We start from the raw sequence: 24,800 nt of genomic DNA on the forward strand, positions 1-24,800 counted from the left end.
ATTGACGTCTACTATGTTTCAGCTTATTGTATTTATGGTTCGTGCACGTGCTGCTTCGTGGTGGATTGATCTTCATGGACTTATCTAGTTGTCTAATTTCTTTGTTCTTTGTTTGGATACTTTAACCCTGTTTATCCAGTTTCTAAGGTCCCCGATTGTGGGGTATTTTTTGTTCTTCTAGATGTTTTGTTATTTATTCATATTATCCTTTTTGTTGGTTATGTTTGTTTGCCACTATATGTCTTTGTAGGTGCTCTTTTTGCATTGGTGCCTTGATCCCGGACTGTGGGATCCTTGTTGTTGTATAATAATATTATCTATTAAAAAAAATTCTTACTAATTAATGATAGATTTAAAATACACTACTCAAACTTTTTTAGGACGAAATCGTCATTAGATTAAATAAGATAAATGTCATCAATGTAGTTATTACTCTAATTAATATTATATATCAAGACGTTGTACATGATGATTTGTTTATAATCTATAACCTATATTTATAATCTATAATCTATTAAAAAGTGAGGATGTTTGAAAAACATTTAAAGACCATATTCCCCTTTGTGTTTTCAATTAATTACAACCATATTAATGTAGATGGTTTAGAGTCGGAATACACATATTCATTATTTTCAAACATGTTATTAATGTAGTTTTACTGTGTGTGTGTGTTTTTTTTCCCTGTTATTATGTTTACTTTTAACTGAAACTAAAAAAACCTTGGATCAAAGTTACTAAAATTTGCATTAACATAATTCATTTTATTTACTATATATTTATATTATGTATAATTATAATAATACAAAAAGTTACCAAGCAAACTATAATCAAGTCAATAAAGTTTTATATATCCTATTATTTTAATGTTAAATTAATAAATCTATATTAATTTTACTATAATACTATTAAAATAAAAATAAGATAAAGTGTTGGTGTTAACATTATACGTAATTGATGAATTTTTTTTATTTATATAATTGAATAACTATTATTTAATTGAGAATTGGAATAAGATCATCGAATTATAAAACATGAGAAGTTGTGGTTTTTTTTTCCTTCAAGGAAAACAATTATGAAATTCTACTCAAACTAGATATATAAATATATAGCTCAAAAATAACATAAACCTGAACCGAACTAAGCTGAACCAGCTCGGTTCGGTTTAGTTTTTTTCACCCCTAATTTTTTATGAGACTTATTTCTTTTTAGTTTTACATCACAATTTCTCGATTCTTTGGGCTGGGCCGGCCCAGTCCGGCCCAATGATGAGGCTGATAACTGGCATCCCCTTTCCTCCTCCTTCTTCCTCTTTCTCCCTCTCGAATTTTCAATTCTCCGAATTCACAGCGAAGCGAAGGCTGTAGCTTCCGTTACTCGTCTGGTTTCAGCTTCTTTTCCGCTTTGCAAGGTTGGTAGTCAAACTCTCTTCCCTCTTCTGTCCTCCTTTTTTCTCTTAATGGTTTTCTTTTGTTGCTTAATTTTCTTTTGTTGTTCGTTCCGATTTTTTTTATAATCGGTTCGAATTTGGATCCTTTATTTCTGTTCTCGATATCACTTTGCCTTTTTTCCTTCTGTCCCTTCTTTGCTTCTTGTTCTTGTTCTTTTTCTTTTTCTTTTTCTTGCTTGATCTTCTGTTTTTTTTTTCTTGGATTTTAATGCTTAATTTTAAGTTTAGCCGAGTTTTGGGAGGTGCAGCTCTCTTTCTGTTTCTTTCTTTTCAAAATTGAGCCTTGGTGATTCAAGCTGCTATTTTATTTCTGAAGTTGCGTGCGATATAATTTAATTTCTGTTCTTTGTGGCTAATGTAGACGAGAAATTGGGTCTTCAAAGTGGTTATTTGAATTATGTTTCTGTTTCTCATTTGGGGTTCTGACACTTGTGAAAAGTTACTTATGTGGAGAACTGTTTTCTTTCTAATGATTTACTTTTCGTTTCTATAGTGGCCGTTGGTGTGTTTTCTTTGTAGTTTTTTTTTCTCTCCCTCTTCTAATGCTGTAGTTATATCTGTTTAACTTTAGGGTCCTCTGCGTCTTGTTGAAATAGCGACCAGGATCGCAGATCACAGGCACATTGCAATCTGGTGGTTAAGAACTTGTAGGATATGTGATTATTGATTGATAACTTTAAAGAAAGAGGGATCAATTCTTTCTCTATATTTTTAGTTGAGTACTGAACGTATCTGTTGTTCGATCATGTGTTTTTGAGGTTCGCTGATGTCTATGAGTAAGTTTTGGGGTTTCTTCGCTATGGATTTAATTTAATTATCATATTTTGTGGGTCAGAAATATTTTATAGTAGTAATTAGTGAAGAGACTGGCTTTAGACAGCTACTTGGACGCTGGCCACCAACGATTGGTGCCCCAAATGGCAGCTTCTAGGGTGACTGGAGGATTAGCACAATCTTCCTCAAGTTCTGGGATTTTTTTCCAAGGAGATGGGCAGTCCAAGGCTACTGTTAAATCTCACTTGGGCTCATCTTATGGAAACTCATCAAATTCAATTCCAGGCACTGGCCATTCAAATTTGGGTCCAGTTTCTGGGGACACGAATAATGGTGTGTTTAATAGTGTGGCAGATTCAGGACCAAGTGTTGGGGCAAGTTCTCTGGTTACAGATGCAAACTCTGCACTTTCAGGTGGGCCTCACTTGCAGAGAAGTCCAAGCATGAATGCGGAATCATACATGCGATTACCTGCATCACCCATGTCTTTTACATCAAATAACATGAGCATCTCAGGTGCATCACTTATTGATGCATCTTCTGTACTGCAGCACAATTCTCAGCAGGATCATAATGCCCCCCAATTGCCACAGAACCAGCCACAGGCCCGACAAGTTTCTTCAGGTGATGCATCAATGTCAAATTCACAAACCATCCAAACTTCACTGCCCATGGGTGCACGTGTCTCTGGATCTCTCATGACAGATCCCAACAGTTATTCTCAGTCACAGAAGAAACCACGTTTGGATATTAAGCAGGATGATTTTCTGCAACAGCAGTTACTACTACAACAGCTACTGCAGAGACAAGAGTCCATGCAATTGCAAGGTCGTAATACGCCTCAGTTACAAGCAGCATTATTTCAGCAGCTACAGAGATTACGACAACAGCAACAAATTTTTCAGTCTTTGCCTCCTTTGCAGAGAGCTCATATGCAGCAGCAGCAGCAGATACAATTGAGGCAGCAACTTCAGCAACAGACAATACAGCCTGTTAATGCTATGAAGCGGCCTCATGATGGTGGTGTATGTGCTCGGCGGCTAATGCAGTACTTATACCATCAGCGTCAAAGGCCTGCTGTGAGTTCATCTTCTGTCTTCTTCTTTTGTTTATTGGGTTATCATCTGCATATTTCTGAAAAAGTCTTCTTTAATGAATTTATGTTTATTTTTATCCATCCCAGGTTAATATTTTAGGTTCTATTTCACATTCTCTCTTTTACTGTTTTACATGCGCTTCTTGTTAGCCTAAATATCAACTATTAGTTTTGACTTCTGATAGGATAATAGTATTGCCTATTGGAGGAAGTTCGTGACTGAATATTATTCCCCTCGTGCAAAGAAAAGATGGTGTTTGTCATTATATAACAATGTTGGACATCATGCACTTGGTGTTTTCCCTCAAGCAGCTATGGTCAGTTTTGCCTTACCTTGATATTCTTGTGGGCTTTTATGTTTGACTTTTCCACTTGTTATTTACTCTCACTATGCTAATTATGACTTTTGGAATTTGGTTAATCTTTTTATTAAAAGATTCTTTTGTGATGCCTCCCAAAAAAATAAAAGAATCTTTTGTGATGTGTAAAATTGGTCATTGTGCAGGTTGCTAAAATGATGTCTGCAACTTTTATTTTGTTATTCCAATTAGATAGTCATGACATTTAGCTTCTCCCCCTGAATTCTTCCTTGTGATCTATATTTCAGGATGCATGGCAGTGTGACATTTGTGGTTCAAAATCTGGACGGGGATTTGGTATGATACTGTTAACCTTCTTTATATTTACTTATAGATAATTGAATTCTCCGAAGGAATGGTGTGAAATGTGTTTAGTCTGTCGGAAGCTAATGAGGGGCTGTGGTAGAGGTTTAACAGATTATTTTGCTAGGATTTCAATGGTATCTATATTGAAACAAAAAGGAAGTAATTGTTAAAGTTGTTACAATCAATCTATTATTTTAAATTCTTGCCCCTCCCCCACCCCTCAACAAAAATCTCAATTGCAGGGTTTTTTTTTTTTCTTTCTTTTCTGGTGAGATATAGTAAAAATTACAAAGGCATACAAAAAAAAAGTCCACAAAAGGGGTCTACTACTATTTACAAGGAAGGACTCCAATCCAATAGAATAACTCCAAGTTGGTAATTACTAAAAGACCGATCAACAAAATCCCATAGAGATGCATTAAACCTAACAACCTTTCACACCTCCTCTAAAGACCTCCCAAGTAATTGTTGAAGTTGTCACAATCAATATATTATTTTCAATTCTTGCCCCTCCCCCACCCCTCAACAAATATCTCAATTGAATGTTCTTTTTGATAAGAAGCCAAACATTTACTGAGAAGTAGGGAAAGAATTACAAGGGCATACAAAAAATACGTCCACAAAAGGAGTCCACCACTATCTACAAGGACTCCAATCCAGTAGAACAAGACCAAGTTGATAATACTACATGACCGATCAACAGAAACCCATAGAGACGTGTTAAACCTAACAATCTTCCGCACCTCCTCCAAAGACCTCTCTAATCTTGAAACATTCTACTATTCCTTTCAAGTCACACTCCCTTCAAAATAGCAAAGGGTCAAGACTGCCACACAACTCTTCCTTTATCACGAAAAGGAGAGTTTATCAATATTTTAATCACCAAAGAGCAACAATCCTTATTATGCACCATAACCACCCAAAACATCCTACAAAATTGATTCCGCAGCAAATAGGCAAACTAGCTCCCCTCAAAAGATCCCTAAAGTATCAATCCCTATTACGCACTGCAGCCACCTCAGAAGCATAAAATGTTGACCCCACGGGGAACAAGCAAGCTGGCAACCACAGCTATGGTCATGATCTTCCTTCAGCGACAAAAGAAACACCTCTGCAGATGCATAGCTGAGGAAGAATGTTGCTGGATATGATTATGGGTGTTCACTCTTCCATGTAAAAATTACCAAAACAAAGAACTTCACTTTTTAGGGGCTTTCACTCTCCAAATAGAGGAAAAAATCGAAGTCTTCTGAATGGGAGAAGTGTAACTCTTGAAGATCTCAAATTGGAAAAATCAAAGGGACCCTCACAATGTTTATAAGATAGATGAGCTTTTGGTGTAAATAATAGAACCTTAGTTTGTAAGTTTTTATTGTTAGTTTTCAGTTGTAAAAACAGAAACTATATTCTGTTATTTTTGTAATTCAGTTGTAAAAACAGAAGCTATATTCTGTTTTCCCCTCTATAAATAAAGCTTTCCTGTCCTCATTTGAGAGAGATCATTTTCATTCAAAATCAAACTTTTGGTATTACACCAGCTTTCCTATGTGCTGCCAATTGGTTTTAAGATGAAATCCCATGTTATCTAGTAGGAACGAAGAATGAAGGATAAAAGAGCGACTTCAAATGGGCCACTTCTCCCAACAAAAAGCCTCTGATTGGAAACCATGGAAATAAAGACCCACTACCTTCGAAGACTTAAGATTGGTGAGAAAACGATAAATACCCAAAGAAGGCGAAGAGTATGACCTGGCCACTTATATAACTTCCTATATGTTAAAAGATAAATATGATAGAATAACACCTGAAGAGGCTAACACCCACCAAGCAATTCTCCTGAAAATATGTAGAAGACCTATCCCCAACTAGGTAGTTAACGAACTAGGAGAACAAAGGAAAATCTAAAGCTATAGGTATCCAGAGGCTTTGATGTAGACCATACTTACTCACAATAACCTTATACCAGAGGGCATGCAGTTCCAAGGGGAAACGCCACAACCACTTGCCCAATTTTTATGTAATCTCAGGCTAGCAATGCAAACCTCTGGCCTTCATCCTCCACCTTCTTCAATTCCTTTCCAAAGGAAATTTCTCATAAGCCCTTTAATAATATTACTTACTATGATTGGAATCTAAGAAGCACAGACACGACACAACTGACTGCACGTCAATTCCTATAACAGTAGTATGTCATTGGGGACATGTTTGTTTTTTTTACATAATGTATGTTTTTATATATATTAATACCTCTCTATGGATAAAACATATAAATTTAACATAAAAACAAAATATACTTCACTAAAACATAAAGTTGATTTAGTTAACAATATTCAAAATCTTAGAAGATATAGAAAATTTTAGTTGGTTATGACTGGAGGAAGATGTCATCCTGGTACTTTAGAATGATCAGTATGTAAGGATTTGGTCTATTAGAAAATCTATATCGTTTCCCCTAATTTCTGGATTAAATATTTTCCAAAGTCATGTCCAACCATGTCTAGTCGTGTCCAAGCCCTTTCCAAAATTAGGGGGGGAAAAAACTTAATTCAGACATGTCTTTTAGCACATCGGGCACATGTCTGGACGTATCCGTGTCCAACATGTGTTGGATACAAACACTTACGCAAAGTGTTTGTGCTTGACCATCAGTAGTATCTTTGTACCATAATCTTTTCTTTAGTATTCATTTGAATGTTGGATATGAACGTGGACTTGGTGAACAACAGATCCTGTTTTGAAACTGTCTTATCCTAACACACATATTGGATTGTTTTGCATAGGAAATGGCGGGAGATTAAAATTCATAGTTGATCCTGTTATCTTGGAATTTATATGGGAACACTAGCAAGTTGGTTGTGGACAATCTATCTTTAATATAATTAGGTGCCTTTTCTATTCATTTAGTTCAACGTTTGAGGAAGAGGGTTTGTGAAAAAGTGCAACCTATGGGGCCTTACTTAATTGGAGCATATGAAATGCTAGATGGATGGAAGCATATTTAGGTACTAGAACGTAGGATATTGTCCCAGTGTAACCAAGAATGTGAAAAGGTCTACTAATCTACAAGCTTTTCAATTAGTAGATTTAGGCAGTGTTCCTTATCAATAGTGACAAAATGTTTAAGTACACTATTTTTTCCACAATAATCGGATGCGACAATTTTTACTATTAGCTATGTTTATCATTTGAGCACATTGTTAATGAGTTCCTGACTACTACGTCAACATGTCCTCCTTGTCCTCTAAGTTGCTGATCTACCTTAGACATGGGGAGATATGTGGAGAGGAAGGATGATTCTTGACTATAAACTAAGACATACAAAGACGCTGACATGTCAATTTCTAAGAAAGTATGATACAGACAAGTTGGAGACTCATTTTCTTTCTAAAGGAATATACATATATCTTGGTTTTATGTTTGTAGTAAATTTTTATAATTCCTTTTCTTATTAGATATATTTATTAGATTACTTAAATAGTTTCCTTGTTTGTAATAGTTTGATCTCTATATAAGGGTTGGTTAAAATAGTTTGACCTCTATACATGTCTTCTAATGGTTGATTAAGTAACTAATTCTGTGTGGATAGGTGAAATGGGTTGGTTACTTTTGGAGGTTAGCTTGGGGAAAGTTGGCCTACAGTAATTTCCTTTCCCATATGGAAAGCAGCTATGGTTGCTTGTTTTGATGTTGGAATTGTAAAGTTTGTTCGTGCCTTTTATTTCTTTCGAAGGGCCTTGATTTCTTTTTAAGTATCATTGTTTGAATTATCATATTGATATACAGTGAACGATGTCTGGCCCCATTTTGGATCGAAGTTAATGTCTTGTATTTCACATTTCTAGTTTATCTTTGCCTGCAATATAAAGCATAACATAATCCAATTCATGTGATGGTTTCAGAGGCATCTTTTGAAGTGCTTCCTAGACTTAATGAGATCAAATTTGGCAGTGGAGTTATTGATGAGCTATTGTTCTTGGATATGCCACGGGAATGCAGATATCCATCTGGAATTATGATGTTAGAATTTGGAAAAGCAGTTCAAGAGAGTGTATATGAGCAACTTCGTGTTGTTCGTGAGGGACAGCTTCGTATCATATTTAATCATGAATTGAAGGTTACCAGAATGATCTGTGAATTGAGCTTTCTAAATCTATTTAAGAGTAAACTGTTTTGTACTTAATATTTTGGCAATTGGATTATACTTCAGATATTGGTATGGGAATTTTGTGCAAGACGCCATGAAGAACTTCTTCCTCGTAGACTGGTTGCACCTCAGGTATTTTTTTATATATTTTTTGTTTCTCATGTAGCACAAATATGTGCTAATAAGATTTCTGATACTAAATTCTCTTAAGAAAAGATATACCAGTACTATCTGGGATTTGCCAGTCTATGTGAAAGAAAAATGTTAAGTTCTTGAAACAAAGTTTCTATATAAATTTGATCGCATGTCTAACCGAAATGATGATTTCTCCTTTAAAGAGACTTCCAACAGTCAATTTTGGATTTAGAGAATTCCTGGGTACTTTTTTCTCTAATGCTTCAAATATATGTTTGTTTTGTTTTGTTCAGTTTTTGTTTTTGTTTTTCTTTCTTTTTTTACAACTGAAGTTTTAGTACTATATTATCTGTTCTTTAATTTCTTGATTACATATTATCCTTAAACCAGTTTTTTAGAAGTTGGCATCAGATCTTGGATTTCTGATTGTTATTGAGATTTGACTGATGTCGTGTATCCTCTTAGTTGTTGACTGATCCTTTCAGTGGACAAATGTTTAAATACAGGTGAATCAGTTGGTCCAGGTGGCACAGAAATGCCAGAGCACTATTGCTGAAGGAGGATCTGATGGGGCTTCTCAGCAGGATCTACAAGCAAATAGTAATATGTAAGTTGATCATACAGATGGTGAAATCTTTTTGGAATCTTCATACAGATAGTGGAATCCATCTTCTTGAATCATACTTGTCTATTTCTCATATTTATCTGAAAAGTATTAATTATTTAAGTCATGTTGTTTCTTGCTAGTGTCAGTCAGTCAAGTGACCTCTAAGATGTTCTATCATTTGGTTTGGTTGTATGGGAGTATAAAATGAATAGTAAAACCTGCTAATGCTCTTCCTACGACTGCTTTTGATTGAATAAAAGCTAAATGCAGGTTGTCCAGGTGTCTTTATTAGAGAGTTAGATGCTGAGTGGCAGAGAATTTTTATATTAACTCTCCTATTGGACTATAGAATTATCACTCTTTATTGGACATTGTAGACTGACCTTTTTTTTTTTCTTTTTTTTTTACATAACTGACATATTTATGCAGTGGAATGGGACTAAAATAGTCAGTTTTCTTTTGTCATAGGGACCTCATATTCTTGTAATGTTTCTAAGTAATAAAATCATTTTATATTTTAATTTTAGGGAAAGAGAACATATTACTCGGTAAATTTTAGAGGATAACATTCAGTAGGTGAAAAAGAAAAGAAGTAGATGAGGGAAGATTTCAGGAATCTCCCTAATCCCCACTCGTCTCCAGCCACTAGAGTTCCCTATCAGGACAATTCAGATAAAGTCTACTTGTGTTACTTTTTTCCTTTGTAGTTTGCACCTGTATTCACTTTTCGACTTTTGACATTTTGTATCATGGTTTTGTTGAACCTGAGGTCCAAATACTGAAGGTTACGTAATCACTTTGTTCTATTATCTCTATGTTTTGATAAAAATGCATGTAGTAGTGGAAAGATTTGAGCTTGTGGAGGATACTTTGGTTTATTTTGTTAATTGAGCTGTCAATACATACTGGAATGCTTTACTTCCTCTCTTGGTCCACTAAATACCATCTAGGAATGTTTGAGAATTTCTATCAAAGTACATGGGACTTAAGGCTATTTCAAATGTGGTTGCTATAAATGGTGGCTGCTTGCACTTTTTTGCTCCTGGAAATTGATGGATCACCTTTATCAATTCTGACCCCCCCCCCCCCGCGGGAAAAAAAACATCAGAATTTGCTAATGCAATCCTTCTTTTAGGGTTTTGACAGCTGGGCAGCAGCTTGCCAAGAGTCTGGAGTTGCAGTCACTGAATGATTTGGGGTTCTCTAAAAGATACGTTAGATGCTTGCAGGTGCAGTATCACGTAGTTTTACAAAAGAGTATCTGCTCTCCACTTTTCTGCTTTGCTTTCATTTATTTCATTTTTGGTTTAATTGTTTTTGTTTCTTTTCATCAAAGTGCAGATATCAGAGGTCGTCAACAGCATGAAAGATTTGATTGATTTCTGTAGGGAGCAGAAAAACGGACCAGTTGGTATGCCTCATTCTGTCTAGTTTCTAATAATTTTCATAATCAGTTCTTGTTCTTGATGAAAAGCATTTTGTAAACCTTACAAGTTTACAACCTTGTGAGCATTGTGTTCCATATTCTATTGATTTTGGAAATATGATGTCTTAGCAAAGAGCGATCAAGTTTTTGTGGTTTGAATTTATATGATTAGTTGTTGCAGTAGCATAATCCAGAAAATGGTATTCTGTATAATCATGTCAATTCTGATGGTCTGAAGTCACATGATTATCTCCTGCTTATGTTTTATTTATTCAATTTTCTTTCTTTCTTTAGTTGAATTAGTATTAGCATTTTAAAACCACATTTTTGTGGGTGCTTTTAGTGGTTTTGAATCTAATGATAAAGCTTCCACAGAGGGTCTGAAAAGTTATCCTCAGCATGCCACGGCCAAGCTGCAGATCCAAAAAATGCAAGAGATTGAACAGGTTGCCAATGCTCAGGGTCTGCCAACCGATCGTAACACCCTTAGTAGAATGGTCGCCCTGCATCCTGGGCTAAACCAAATGAATAGCCAAAATCAACTAGTCGGCAGAGGAGCTCTGAGCGATTCGGCACAAGCTGCATTGGCATTGTCTAACTACCAGAATCTGCTAATGAGACAGAACTCAATGAATTCAACAAGTTCAAACCCACTCCAGCAGGAGCCATCATCGTCATTCAATAACTCCAACCAGAGTCCTTCATCAAGCTTCCATGGGACAACTGCTATAACATCGGCAACGATGCAGAACTTGCCCAGCAGTGGTTTTTCAAGTCCTAATCTGCCTCAGCAACAATCTCAAGTTCAACACCAACTGCATCAGCGCCCGAACACCAACAATTTACTCGTGCAAAATCATCCTCCAATTACGCAAGGTAATGTTAATAATAACCAGGCTGCGCAACATCAGATGATCCAGCAACTACTCCAGATATCTAATAACAGTGGGAGAGGGCAACGACAACCACTTTCTGGATCAAACACAAAAGGAAGCATTGCTGGAACTTATACGGGCTACAGAGGCAGCTCTTATGCGGCGGCTGTAGGCACAGCCAATGCATCGGGTAGTAATACGCCTACCCCAAGCCGAAGTAACAGTTTCAAAAGTGCTTCAACTGGGGACGTATCAGCAGTCGGTGCTGGTAGCAGTGGGTTCAACCAAAGAACCGCAGGGTTGCCACAAAATCTTCATTTGGATGAGGATATAATCCAGGATATAGCCCATGATTTTACAGATAATGGGTTTTTTAACAGTGATCTTGACGATAATATGTGCTTCGCCTGGAAAGGCCAACTAACTTAAAACAGGCCTAGCAATTGGTTCCCTCCCTTCGGTTAAGTGGAGAACTTACATTTTGTACAGTATATTTGGAATAGATTTTTTTCCCCCTCTTCTTTTTACTTTACTTTTTGTTTTCTTCACAAATGAATGTTGTATTTTCCATGGGAACGTGCCTTCTTAGTAACTCACTAGGTGTTTAGGGATCTTTCTGTATGGTGTTTTTATATTTGTTTTCAAGTACCTCAAAAGTGTAATTTCTGAGTGAAGTCTTACAAAGAGCATTTCTTATTATATTAATGTGATGACAGATTCTAGGATTGGCTTTTGATCCTTTGTACGAAAGATTCCACAGAATATGAGCACTGTAATTCAGACGTGCTGAGACACTACAAGAAACACTACAAGAAACTACTAACTATATAGGAAGTACAATGAAATTTCTTGTAGTGAAAGTACAATGAAATTTTCCCTTTTTGGTCTGTTTTTTTCTTTATGGGAAAAGAAATGGAATTTTCTCTTATGAAACCTAATCATAAGAGATAGGATTTCGAGTGCTTTATCCTCCCAATGTGATAAATGCCCCTTTTTGTCTATACAAAACACAAGTAATGGGCTGTGGAAGGAAGAGAGGAGATGGACAATGAATAAAAATGGATGAAGATGAAATGAAGTCATACACCAAAACAGCTTCTAACAGTACATACCTTTATAAGGAAAAGATGAAATAGAAGAAGCTAATTTTCTGGATTCGTTGAATTATAGGAAGCACAGAAAAGAAATGCCAAAGAATGGGTTCAGGAGAACTGAAATCCTGTTGGTGCAAGCTAACGCTAAGGCCTTCCAAAAGCAGATGGGGATATATTTTCTTGTTCGAATCCAAGGTTCTAAATCTCCTCTCAGGGTAAGGTCGTGCTATTGTGGTTAAAGCCGATGGGGCTGTAGCCTGTAGTTTCTTATTCAAATCCAAAGTCTCCTTCCAGGCTAAGGTTATAGTTCTTAATTTGGGATCCTAAAACAATTTCGTTCAATACATAGCTTATAATCTTAGTACTTTTAAACATCCATTATAGAAACTTGTTACATAAGCAAATATATAGAGGGAAAAACTCAATTTGTATTTCTAAACTTTGGAAGTGTATTAATTGAAACTTTATTAAAAAGTCCGGTCGCTGAGCTGAAGTATTGCACTATACAATAACTCTGGGATTGGTTAAAACATTTTTTGCTTTGCATTTCAAAATTCATTTTAAAAAATTGAAAAAATAAAAACAAAAGCATTCTTTCTTTTACTGCAAAACCCAAATCTCACTTCTGTTTCTTTATCACAAGTGATAATTCGGAAATTGTAACTCAATATGTAGTCTATTATATATATATATAATTCAATAGAAAAAAAAAACACTATAATTTATACACATCTTACTGATGTTTAAAAAATGATAAATAAGAAAAGTACAAAGTTCACCGACTTTATATATACGTTAGATAATCTATCCATGATAGATTCTATCGCTTTCTAATATAGTTTATCACTTATAGGCTCCGAAATTTGGACATAAATTTTGCTATATCTGCAAATTCTTTTGCATTGTACTGTATCTTCTAATATTTTGAATCCGATTGTTATATTACAACGGGTCCAAAAAAGTACACAAAGAACATCTTTTCCATTTCATTATTCTTTTCACCAAGAATTTCTGTACACCAATCTCATAATAACAACAATTTCACAATCCTAAACAAAATTGAACCAAAACAAAAACAAATCTCAGCCAAAAATTATATCCAAAACAGAGATCTGCGCCCCCTCTCTCCTCCACCGACATTAGTTATAATCCCTAGAGTGATGATCATTTGAAGGTGGGCTTAAAATCATTGGGACAAATGAAGACAGAGTCCACAGAAAGGCCACCTTTAGTATGAGTACAATCAATTTGAATCATTGAGAATTTGATTTGGGCTACAAAATTATGGGTTTCAATACTAAAATCTCCCACTTTATACAAAACCCATTTCCCAAATTGGTTTAAATAGCATTCAGATGAAGCTTTTTGGGCATTATTGGAAATTGAGACTTCAAATCTCACTGGCTTAAGTTCCCAACCATGAACTTGATCAATATCTACAAATCTTCTTCCAAATTTCTTGGAAGGTTTTCCCAATTGAAGCCTGAAATATACACTGTAATTTCCTTTAGGCAACTCAAACTCCAATTCTCCTCCTATTTCAACCCACCAAATTTGTTTCAAATATGCCACTGACCCAAACCTGTCAAATTACCAGCACCTTTTTCAAAATCATCCAATTTTCTTACTACTTACTAAGACTGTAGCTTCAAAAATCACATACGTTAAAGGTGGTTTTTGCAATTTACCATTTGTTTTGGACAAACTGTAAAAAAATATTCTTAAAATATGTCGATAGTTGGAACTATATTTTCAAACTTTCAATTAAAAAAAATTTAGCCTTCAAACTTATATAGGTACTAAATTAGACATTCAAACTTACGTAATGAAATTGAAACATTTGTACAAATTCAAAGGTTTAATTTTTATAATTTGAGGGTCCAATTTATACAACCAGTATTAAGTTTGAGGATTCGATTTTAACAACAGTAGAAGTTTGAAGATTTTACAATTGAAAATTTGAGAGGTAATTGCAATTACCACCTTATTTCAGGGGTGATTTTTGTAATTTGCCCTTTTGTTTTTTTTTGGTTGAATAAGATGTTAAAGTGGAAATTCAAGCTTCAACCTTTTAATCCATACTATTGGAAAATTAGAGTTTTTAAGAGACAAATGTTATTTTGTTAAATTATAAATTTAGTTTTTATGGTTTGAGAAAAGTTAGAACTTAATCTCTATAGTTTTAAAAATTAAGATTGTAGTTTTTAATGTCGGACAAAACTTCATAAATATTCCCTACGGTTTGATAAAATCCCAAGGATTAAATTTTAAGTATAAACTAGAGACTGATTTTCCACTTTTTCAAACTACAAGGATTACATTTACAATTTAACTTGTTTTTTTTAATAGGAAGAGTGAACAAATACTACTTTTTGTTTTTTTTTTAAACAAACATATTTTCCTAGACTGTTTTTAAAATATAGAAAAATGAACTAAAATATTTACAAATAATAGAAAAATATCACCGTTTATATAGACAGTGATAGATTACCATCTTTATCTATCATGACACAGATAGACACAGATAGTAGTCTATCATTATCTATCGTAGTTTATCACATATAGTAGTCTATCGCTGTCTATCGCAGTTTATCACAGATAAATAGTGATATTTGTTATTAGTTGTAAATATTTTTAATAGTTTTTTCATTTAAAATAATTTTACTATTTTTCTTAAATTTTTTTATTTCAATTAAGAGAATAAGAAACCAGGAATACATTTCTAATTCGGATTCTTTTTTAATAAGAAAAAAAAAATTATGAAACACATTTTTGCTTTTAGATAGTTCCAATTAAAAAAACGAGGGACAAAAATGAAAAACGAAAACATTATTAGATGGATCTTATCTTATGGTTTACAAAGACTGCCATTTTAGACTTTAGTCTTCTATATTATTATTTTGAAAGCAGTCTTTGATAATAATATTTTAATAAATTAATTGACAAAAACATAATATGGTCAATAAATCTCTACCGAAACTAGTATTTGAAGCCAAATATGAACAATTCTCCAAAACAAAAAGCCTAATTAAAAAAAAAAAAAAAAAAGGTATATGGGCTCATAAATGGATATAGTTCTTGTGAAATGAATAAAATAATCAAATTCTATATTAATATTTTTTCAAAGTTTAAAAATTAAAGGTAAGATGAGGAAATGGAATAAAAAAATTTACCAAAATCTAAAATTTAAAACTTATGGGACCATAATGGAAAATTAAAAAAAAACTTAATTAGGATTTTATGAAAGAAGATTTGAATAAATATTTTAAATATAATTTTCCAAAGATAATATAATCATCCACGATCTTTCTTCCTTTATATTTTTTGAAAAGACCCATCAGCATCTGTGGAGGGGAAAAAAGAAAAAGAAAAAGAAAAAGAAATTAAAAAAAAAAAAAAGATAAGGAAGAATTGTTCTTGAGCAACTTGCAAAAAAAGCAATAAATAGAAAAAATTAAATTTGGGTCTAAATAATAAATAGAATACAATCAAGTTTCATAGCCTACACTCCTTTGAAAAAGTCCTTATTGTCTGTCATTGTCCTTCCCCTTCAAATTAATTGCCCTTTCACACTTTTTTTTTTAAAAAAAAATTTCTCAACCCCAAAAAATTACTGATTTTTATTTTATTCTATTATTTTTTTTATGTAGAGAGTTGAAATTAAAAAAAGTAATAATAATAAAAAATAAAGTGTGTTGTGTTTGTTTGTTCCTCACCTTGATTCATCAGTTTGAATATAATTCCAATATCTTCTATCATCAATCCCTGTAATCTTCAAAGCCTTTGATGAAATCGAAATGAAATTATTTCCAGAACTTTTATCCAACCAAACCTCCTAAAAAAGAAACATAAAAACACACATTTTTTTAATTATTAATTTTAAGTAAAAGATTAGAGGTTTAAATCTGTATATAGATAATCATTACCTTAGTAGCATGATCGAAGAGATAGGGGCGAGTGAGCCTAGCGAAGATCTCTTTCTTAGGTTGACTCAATAGAGGATGAAGAACTCGACGAAGTAAGAAGTTGTAATTGGAAGGGAGTTTGGATTCCCAAATGAAATCAGCCAAAGAAGCAGCACGAAAGGCGCGATTAAGAGAGGCGAGATTGCAGATCTCGGGAGGATCCAAATACATGAAGATAATGGAAATACAATTTTCCGGTATATCTTCGAAAGAAGAGGTAGAAGAGGAAGAGAAATTAGCGGAGTCCTTGGCAAAGGAAGCCCCCATAAAAGAGGAGGTTTTTTTTTTTTTTTTTTTGGGAGAGGGATTTAATTAGATGGCTGTGTGTGTGTTGTGTTTGCAATGGTAGAGAAGGAGATGGGACTTGATGAACAATAAAGGGCATGGATTATTATTATTATTTATTATTGGGGGTAAAAGTTGGGGAAAAAGAGAGAATGTTGAAAAAGTGGAGGGGTTTTGGAGAAAGTCAAATTTTAATAAGGGGAAGAATGTTATAAAAATGGGTCGTCTACGTGAAAGTGCATGGAACACCTTTTTTATTCTTTTTTCCCTTTTTTCCGCAGTGGAAGGGGATTTGTATTTTTTTGTCCCCACGTGTCACTATCCTCTAGAGTATTCAAATAATCCGACAACTCGAACAATGCAGACTATCCAACCCAAAATGTAAGAGTTGGATTGGGTTAGGTTGGGTTGAATTTTTCTATTTTTATTGGGTAAGGTTGGGTTGTGGATTGGTTAAAAAAAATTGGGTTGACCCAACCCAACCCGAATTATGTATATATATATACCTCTTTGTTTAAAGTTTGAATTAACTTTTGAATTTTTAATATTTTTCTTTTAATATTATTATGATATTTGTTTTTGTTTAAAATTTATAATATTTGGTATTTAGCATCTTAATTTTATGAGATATTAATTATTAGTCATCTGTTTTATATAAATTTACATATTTTTCATTAAAAAAAAATATAACCTGACAACTAAATCCAACCCAATCCGAATTTTAAGGGTTGGATTGGATGGAATTGAAAACTTTATTTGGGTCATTGGGGGTAGCCAATCAAACCAACCCGAAATTTCGGATTGGTCCAAAAAATACCTCAACCCAATCTAATCCATAAACACTCCTACTATCCTCGTTCTTTTTATTTATTTATTTATATCTACAAAAATTATTGCATTTTATTTTTATTTTTATTTTATCCTTTCTAATTTCAATCAGCCAAGAGTTAATATATAAATCATCATAATTAGAATAAATGTTTGGGTTTTCCCCCCTCAATTTAGTTACTATTAAGGTACCGTTGGATAGTAACTTGATTTTTAGTTTTTAATTTTTCAAAAATTAAATCTACGTATCTATTTCAATTTTACGTTTCTTGCTTTCTTTTCTATGTTTTACTAGCATTTTCAAAAATCAAACAAAATATTGAAGAAAAAAAAAATAGTTTGTTAAATTTTTTTTTTTTTTTTTTTTTAAAATTTGGCTAAAAATTCAACTCTTTTAGTTAAGAAGCGTGAACCATGATAGAAAATTGAAATAACATATGCTTAATTTTACATAAACAAAGATCAAAATAGTTACCAAACAGGTCCAAATTATGTTAATTGGTTATATTTGGTAACCATTTGATTTTTTGGTTTTAGTTTTGAAAATTAGCAAATAAACCACATTTCACTTCTAAATTTCTTGGTTTGTTATTTACTTTCTACCAATGTTTTAAAAAACCAAGTTAAGTTTTGAAAACTAAAAAATAGTAGTTTTTAACCATCATGGGTTGGCCTAGTGGTAGTGGGAATATATATAAAAAAAAAAAAAAAAGGAAAAGGGCTGAAGGGGTCATGAGTTCAAGCTATGATGACCATCTACCTACGATTTAATATCCGACAGATTTTCTTGACACTCAATTGTTGTAGGGTCAGACGGATTGTCCCGCGAGATTAATCAAGGTGTGTGTAAGTTGCCTGAACACTCACGAAAATGAAAAAAATAGTAATTTTTAAAAACTTGATTTTGTAGGAATTAGTCTAAGAATTTTTAACTCCTTTACTTAAAAAAAAACACTATTATAAAAAATTGAAAAAGATTATACGTAATTTTCAAAAACTTAAAAATAAAAAAAAAATGCTTACCCATGTTTGACCTCAATTTCTTATATTTTTAACATTTTTTAGTTATAATATTTCAAGAAATATGAAATGTGTGGTTATTGATAAGTTTAAATAGTAAAGTGGGAAAAAAATTAGGAGTTAGTTGATGTAAGAAATTTCTCATCCTAATTTCTTAGAATTGACAAAAATTCCTAACATTTTCTAGGTCATTACACAATCTTAATTTCATAAATATCAAAGCATTTGGGGCTTTTCCATGTATTATGGATTGCTTTCTAGAGATAGAAATGATTATAGATTAATCTTAACTATTTTTTTTTAACGTTTTTTATAAAATAAATTTGAATTAAATATATGAAAATCACATTTAAAAACATAATAATTTCACGTTTATTTAAAATAGTATCTTATTAATTTTTATATTCTCCTGGAATTAGGTTGAGTATTTAATGAATATTTAGCTTTCAATTTATATTTTAAAAATAAGATTTATTTTATATATCTATTAATTTCTACATAATTAAATATATTTTCTATTTTTTTATGAATGGAATTTATCAATTTTTTAAAAAAGTACACTATATTAGTTTTTTTTTTTTTTTTTAAATAAAGCTGTTTTTCTTTATATTTAAAAAAATAATCTATAACAAACAAATCTATCATTCTAAACAAATATTTAAAATTTTAAATTAAAAAAAAATTTATTTATAAGTCTATTTTAGTTGTTATATCTCAAATAAGATGTTTTGTATTTATTTATCAAATACTATAGTCTATTTTTTCAAGTTTAAGCTGAAATTTATCAAATACCAATTTACTTCATTTAACCGCTAACTAGAAGTATAGTTGCCAAAAATTATTTCAAACAACAATCCTAAACTAAGCATTTAATTAGGATGTATTTGGTTAAAATTTTCAAGTGTTTAATTTTGAAAATAAGTCATTTAAAAAAAATTTAAAGTGTTTGACAACCACACAAAATAACTTTTCAAACACTTTCAAAGTTTCTTTTAAATATTTTTTTTATTAAAGGAGTTTAAATAAAAATGATTTTTTTGAAAAACATATTTTTCTCTGGTCATTTCAAATAAACCCTTATAATAGATAGTTTAAACGTTTTATTTTACACCGATTTACCTTTGTATTTAAGGATGGCAATGGAGCAGAGCAGGGTCGGAGATGCACTTTCCATCCCTGTCTCAATCTCATTCCTCATTTTGGAGAGTCGGAGTTGGGGTCGGAGAATCCCCGTTCGGAGATTTGGGTCATTGGGGGAAAAATCCACATTTTTTATTTTTTATTTATTTTTTGTTATTTGAAATTTAGTATTGTTATTATTATATTTGTTTAAATGAATAAATAAAAGAAATATATCTTAAATACTTTTTATTATAAATTTAGAAACAAAATTAAATTTATTATATTAGAAAATTAAAATTTACGAAAATAAACTTTAAAACAATAGCTTAGCTACTTTTTTTTTTTGGCTATGGATATATATATATATTCAAAATCTACTATATGTGTATAATTAATATATTTTAATATTTTTTCTACAATTCATATATATAAAATAAACAATAAAAAAGATTCGAGAGAGGATGAGGTCCGGTTTGGAATTGGGGATGAGGTAGGCATTCACTCCTCGTCCGACTCTGTCTTTGACTGGAGACCGAATTTAAATTCTCAATTTAACCTCGAATCTTATCAAACCGAAGATTCTCCACTTTGATCGGGTCAGAGATCTGTGAGGATCCGACTACGAAGAATTTTGCCATCCCTACTTATATCCATGGCTCTCTTTACACATTAAATACACATAGATTTTACTAAATTATTTCCTTTATTATTGGTAGACTTTCTAATGATTTAGTTATTATATCTCATTTTCACATATCCATTAAATGCAAAATATTCCATCAACTCTAACCTATCAATTTAATTAAACATCATGTTTTTAAAAAAATTATATTTCACAATTTTTCTTTTTTTGGTGTTTTCCTTTTTATTGTTTTCTAAGTTGTCAAAGGATTTTCTGTTGTCTTCTCCATTTTTTTTAATTTATGATAAAGTCAATTCTTTTCTCACTATTTTATTTTGACATTCATATATAACTCTATACATCTTATGTACACAAAGTTTTTGGTTTGCTCCACTGTAGTCAGATATACATATCAATTTTTTTTGTCACACAAATATTAGTAAAATAATATTACAAAGTTTATAAATATTATTTCATATATTTATCGAGATATGTTTTCAATGTAATACGAATTTCATTATATAGATATACGTCGTGTATTTATTTGTCACCATCATCGTCTGCTAATTTGCAAATCAATATTTGGTATATATATAATATCTATTTTTTTTTAACAAACGGCATAATTGTGCTATGGCCAACAACGAAGATTGTTGTGAGGTGAAATTGTTTCTACAAGATGAAACAAGAGGAACTAGAAGTGAAAAGTTAGAGAATCAACGGCAGATTTGAGAACTCTTTGTCTGACAATTCTTCGAGTAGTAAGTTTTTTCAACCCAAGTAAACTTTATTAAACAATCAACCCAACCCAACCCAACCCAACAGGTTGGATTGGTTCGAGTTGTTTGGATCATTTATTTAAATTTTTTTTATTCTAAAAATATGTAAAAAATTTATTTGATCATTTTAATATATTGAATTAAGATTAATAACTCAATTTCAATTTAGATTATGAAATTTTTCTTTCCAAAGTGCTAAAAAATTAAACTTAGGAGTAGTTGAAGAATAAATGAAGCATACTTTTTAAAATTAATAATAAGTCCAAGTTGGTTTCGGTTATTTTAGGTGAATCTAAGAATCCACCCAACTCATATAGTTTTCATTTATTAACTCAACTCAATAGGTATAAATTGAGTTGGATTGATCAAATTCTTCAGGTAATCGATTTTTTTGAACAACCCTAATCCTCGGAGAAAAAGAATCCTACTTGACACAAACAAATAAACTAGGGGTATCTAAATCAAACCCATGAGTTGGCTCTCTTTTGTTCTTAGTCCCACCTAAATTAATATCTGATGGTGAATAAACTAGGGGTATCTAAATCAAATATCTCTTGCCCATTTGCAAATATCTTAATTTTATTTATTTATTTATTATTATTTTATTTTTACAAAATGTTTATAAACTAAAAACAATGTAAACAATAAATATATAATAACAAAACTACTGCAATAAGTAAGGACAAAATTCGAAATTGATATGAAGAAGAAATCTATATCACCATTTGCGGAGTGTCATTTATGCATGTCGGGAAAAAAGTCCGGGGCATATCCATAATTATCAGAATATAGAGGGCCCTTAAATTTTGCGGTTACATCAACTAAAGCTCGAAATTACTAAAAATTATATCAATTTAAACTATAATTCTTTTTTTTTTTTTTTTTTTTGTAAGACATCAATTTTCTTTCCTTAATTTTTTTTTGAGTTCTTTCATTGGTTCATATAAAATTAATTTTATATATTCATATTTGCTTTTTCTTTTCCAAAAAAAGAAAAAGTATGTATGCCTGTTTATCGAGACCAAATAAAATTTTTATAAAAATGAATGCCTTTATGGTTTTTAAAATGTTAAAAGGTAAAATTCAAACCAACTAAGGACATTTTGTCTAACTTATTTGATTTAATTTTATTCTTAACTACTATTTTGTTACAATTTTGCTTCTAAATTATAAAAATGATCATTATAATGTTAGTGAGAGGCTTCTTTGTTCCTCTAAAAATAAAATTGGTGCGTTTTTTTTTTTAAGTTAGCCAAAATATAATTTCTCATAAAAAAAATTATAAGAGAATGAGAATGGTTGGTATTTGAGAGTAATACTCAGATATAAGCACTTATCTCCATATATTTCTTTCAATAAAAAAAATATAAGAAAATATAATTTTTTTAAATAAAAAACTTACTACATAATAATTTATGATTAGACAATTAAATAAATTACACAAACATTAATATAACCCAAAATGTACCCACACATTTTTCTTTTTAAGAATGCTAAACTTTCCTACAACCCAAATATAGAATAAAGGAAACTTTTATAATTTCTTTTTTAAAATCCAATCAAATAGTGTCATTTCTTTCTTAATTTCTTTTCTTTTTTCCTTTTCTCTTTTTAAAATTTGAAGTCTGCCCATTTTTTTAAAAGCATTATGAAATAAAATTTGTTTCATTTGTTACTAAAATTTCAAAAAATATAATGCTTAGCCCCATTTCATAATATTTAATGTTTCTTGTTTTTTCCCTCTATTTTTTAAAAATTAGAAACTAAAATTTATTTATCAGAAAAAAAAACTTATTTGTAAAATGTCCCACTTTTGTTCTAATCGTCCCTTTGTGTAGGATCAAACTATTATTACCAATTACACATGTAAATTAGATATTCATAATCAAAATTTGAAAAAGATTAAGAATCTATTTTCTTATCACTGAACTGAACAATTATTTCAATACTTAAATTGTACAAATGTTTCACAAAATTATTGAGACTTAGTTTATTGACAAATTTGATGGGCTGAACCACATGTTGATAATATTTCTCGATCAATTTCACCATATTAAGAGGACATTATTGATGTCAATTTGTTCACTTATGAAATCTAATTATAAGATATAGTCAAAGTGAGAATGATTTACGGTAACAAATTGACATTTCAACGTTGGTAATATAAAAATATATGTGAGTATGTACAATATTCTACATTAAAAATGACTGTCATTGAACACCTACAATATAATACATTCTTCAATGTTGATCACTTGTTTGTAATCGTATCCCTATTATGCCGGTGAACGAATTGCACATCTCCTACACTAAGAAGTTACGAAAAATTCAATCTTAATCATTAAGATGAAGATTTATTTATAAATCAAGAAATTGTCTTCGGTATTTAAATGTTTTTCCCTAAATATTTATATAAGATGTGATGCTAAACGAGTTCATGCTTGATTCGATATCTTCTAAAACAAATTTCTTAATTTATTCGTACAAGAATGGCTAAATTATTTAAATAACTAAAATGGTTGTTCTTTGTTTTTAAAATTATAAAAATATAAATAGTTGAATTACTTTAATTTTATAATTCACTCGGTCACAAGTCTTAAAATAATATTTTAGTAGCCAATCCAAAAAGAAAGAGAAAAAGCCAAAAAAGAAAAAAGAAAAAAAAAAAGAAGATAATAAACCAAATTTCCATTTTATCTTTTTCATTGTCGGCAAAATATGATCCAATAGGTCCCAACTCCCTCTAAGTAAAAAAATAAAAAAAGAAAAAGAAAAAGGGTAATAGGCTGAATTAAATAATAATATTATAATCCTTAATTAACGTGATTTATAAATTTATAATGATGCATTAACATTCACGTTCTTCACTTAACCCCACCGTATTAGAGAAAATCATATTCTTATGTTTATTTAAATAATCGGACCTTGCTCTTCACATGTCTATTTATTTTACTATTTTAACCTAAGTTTAATTATTGTACTTACTTTTCCAACTTGTTAGACTTTAGGCACATGGGTGATTGAATAATAAGATCTAAAGATTCATTTTTGTAAAATCTTTTAAGTTTATTCCTCTTTTTTTTTTTTTTCTTTCAGTTTCTACATTTTGAAAAGGCTCCTGATAGCCCTTAAACTTTTAAAAGGTCAGGTTTAAGTAAGTATTTACTAATACTTTGCTACATAAAATATCTATTTACTTTCTTTTTGGTACAACAAATCTGGAAGTTTGACCGGAACTTCTAACTTCAAAGAAAGGAGTAGATATTTTAATTTCTAAGATATACTCTTTTTATGATATATAAAAATATTTTCTACCTAATACCCGCCTGTATTTACTTATACGACTCCACTATATGCATATTATAGGGATAAAAGCCCTAATGCAGTGGAGTAATCAAAACCTAACTCGAAATCTATTAAGAAATTGAAATACCAATACACTGACAAAAAGAAAAAAAAAAAAAGAGAGAGAGAGAGACCTAAAAATCTCAATAAAATTTTTAGGTTAAGCATACTTTAAAAAATAGGAATTCAATCCTATAGAGAAAAGGAAGAATCTTACTCTCGTTGATGACTCGAATGGAAAACGTCAATTCTCTTATGGATTGAACACACGAACACCACCAATTCGAAAACCTCCATATTCTCTGAGAATTTTGGTTTTGGTTTGTAGAAACCATCTCAAAATTGGGTAAAAGAAAAGAATTTTTTTTTTTTTCACAAAACCCTTCTGCAAAATTTCATTCTTGAAAAATTTTCTTCATTCTTTTGCAGGTATTTCAACCAAGGGAGAGAGAGGAAAACGAGGGAGCTATCCCACGTTTTTTTATAACTCTCCTACGTGGGAGTTATTTGATTTAATAAGATAAAAAATTTAATTTAATTAATTAATTTTAAAATAATTAATAATTAATTA

The 24,800-nt window shown here is 31.3% G+C and overlaps 2 protein-coding genes across 6 annotated transcripts; one reads left to right on the forward strand and one right to left on the reverse strand.

Moving 5' to 3' along the window:
- The first annotated feature begins 1,230 nt into the window (after positions 1-1,230).
- On the forward strand, positions 1,231-11,902 carry LOC120092747 (probable transcriptional regulator SLK2). Of its 4 annotated transcripts, XM_039050931.1 has the most exons (12): positions 1,233-1,408; positions 2,019-2,223; positions 2,324-2,635; positions 2,773-3,300; positions 3,503-3,634; positions 3,925-3,973; positions 7,882-8,096; positions 8,190-8,258; positions 8,768-8,868; positions 10,004-10,097; positions 10,210-10,279; positions 10,670-11,902. In XM_039050931.1, the coding sequence occupies exons 3-12, from the start codon at positions 2,435-2,437 to the stop codon at positions 11,596-11,598; spliced, it is 2,388 nt and encodes a 795-aa protein (XP_038906859.1). In that variant the 5' UTR covers positions 1,233-1,408; positions 2,019-2,223; positions 2,324-2,434; the 3' UTR covers positions 11,599-11,902. The 4 variants fall into 4 exon arrangements, with proteins under 4 accessions (XP_038906857.1, XP_038906859.1, XP_038906860.1 ...); XM_039050929.1 differs by having other exon boundaries at positions 1,231-1,408; positions 2,324-3,300; XM_039050932.1 differs by lacking the exon at positions 2,019-2,223.
- A 1,323-nt stretch (positions 11,903-13,225) lies between these two features.
- LOC120092460 (F-box protein PP2-A14) lies at positions 13,226-16,666 on the reverse strand. 2 transcript variants are annotated; one of them, XM_039050552.1, is made up of 3 exons: positions 16,190-16,666; positions 15,980-16,098; positions 13,226-13,758 (listed from the first exon to the last, which is right to left on the reverse strand). In XM_039050552.1, the coding sequence occupies exons 1-3, from the start codon at positions 16,493-16,495 to the stop codon at positions 13,428-13,430; spliced, it is 756 nt and encodes a 251-aa protein (XP_038906480.1). In that variant the 5' UTR covers positions 16,496-16,666; the 3' UTR covers positions 13,226-13,427. The 2 variants fall into 2 exon arrangements, with proteins under 2 accessions (XP_038906480.1, XP_038906479.1); XM_039050551.1 differs by having other exon boundaries at positions 13,226-13,845; positions 16,190-16,664.
- Positions 16,667-24,800: the final 8,134 nt, after the last annotated feature.

The sequence above is a fragment of the Benincasa hispida genome, chromosome 12 (genome assembly GCF_009727055.1).
Source record: "Benincasa hispida cultivar B227 chromosome 12, ASM972705v1, whole genome shotgun sequence".
Classification (NCBI taxonomy): domain Eukaryota; kingdom Viridiplantae; phylum Streptophyta; class Magnoliopsida; order Cucurbitales; family Cucurbitaceae; genus Benincasa; species Benincasa hispida.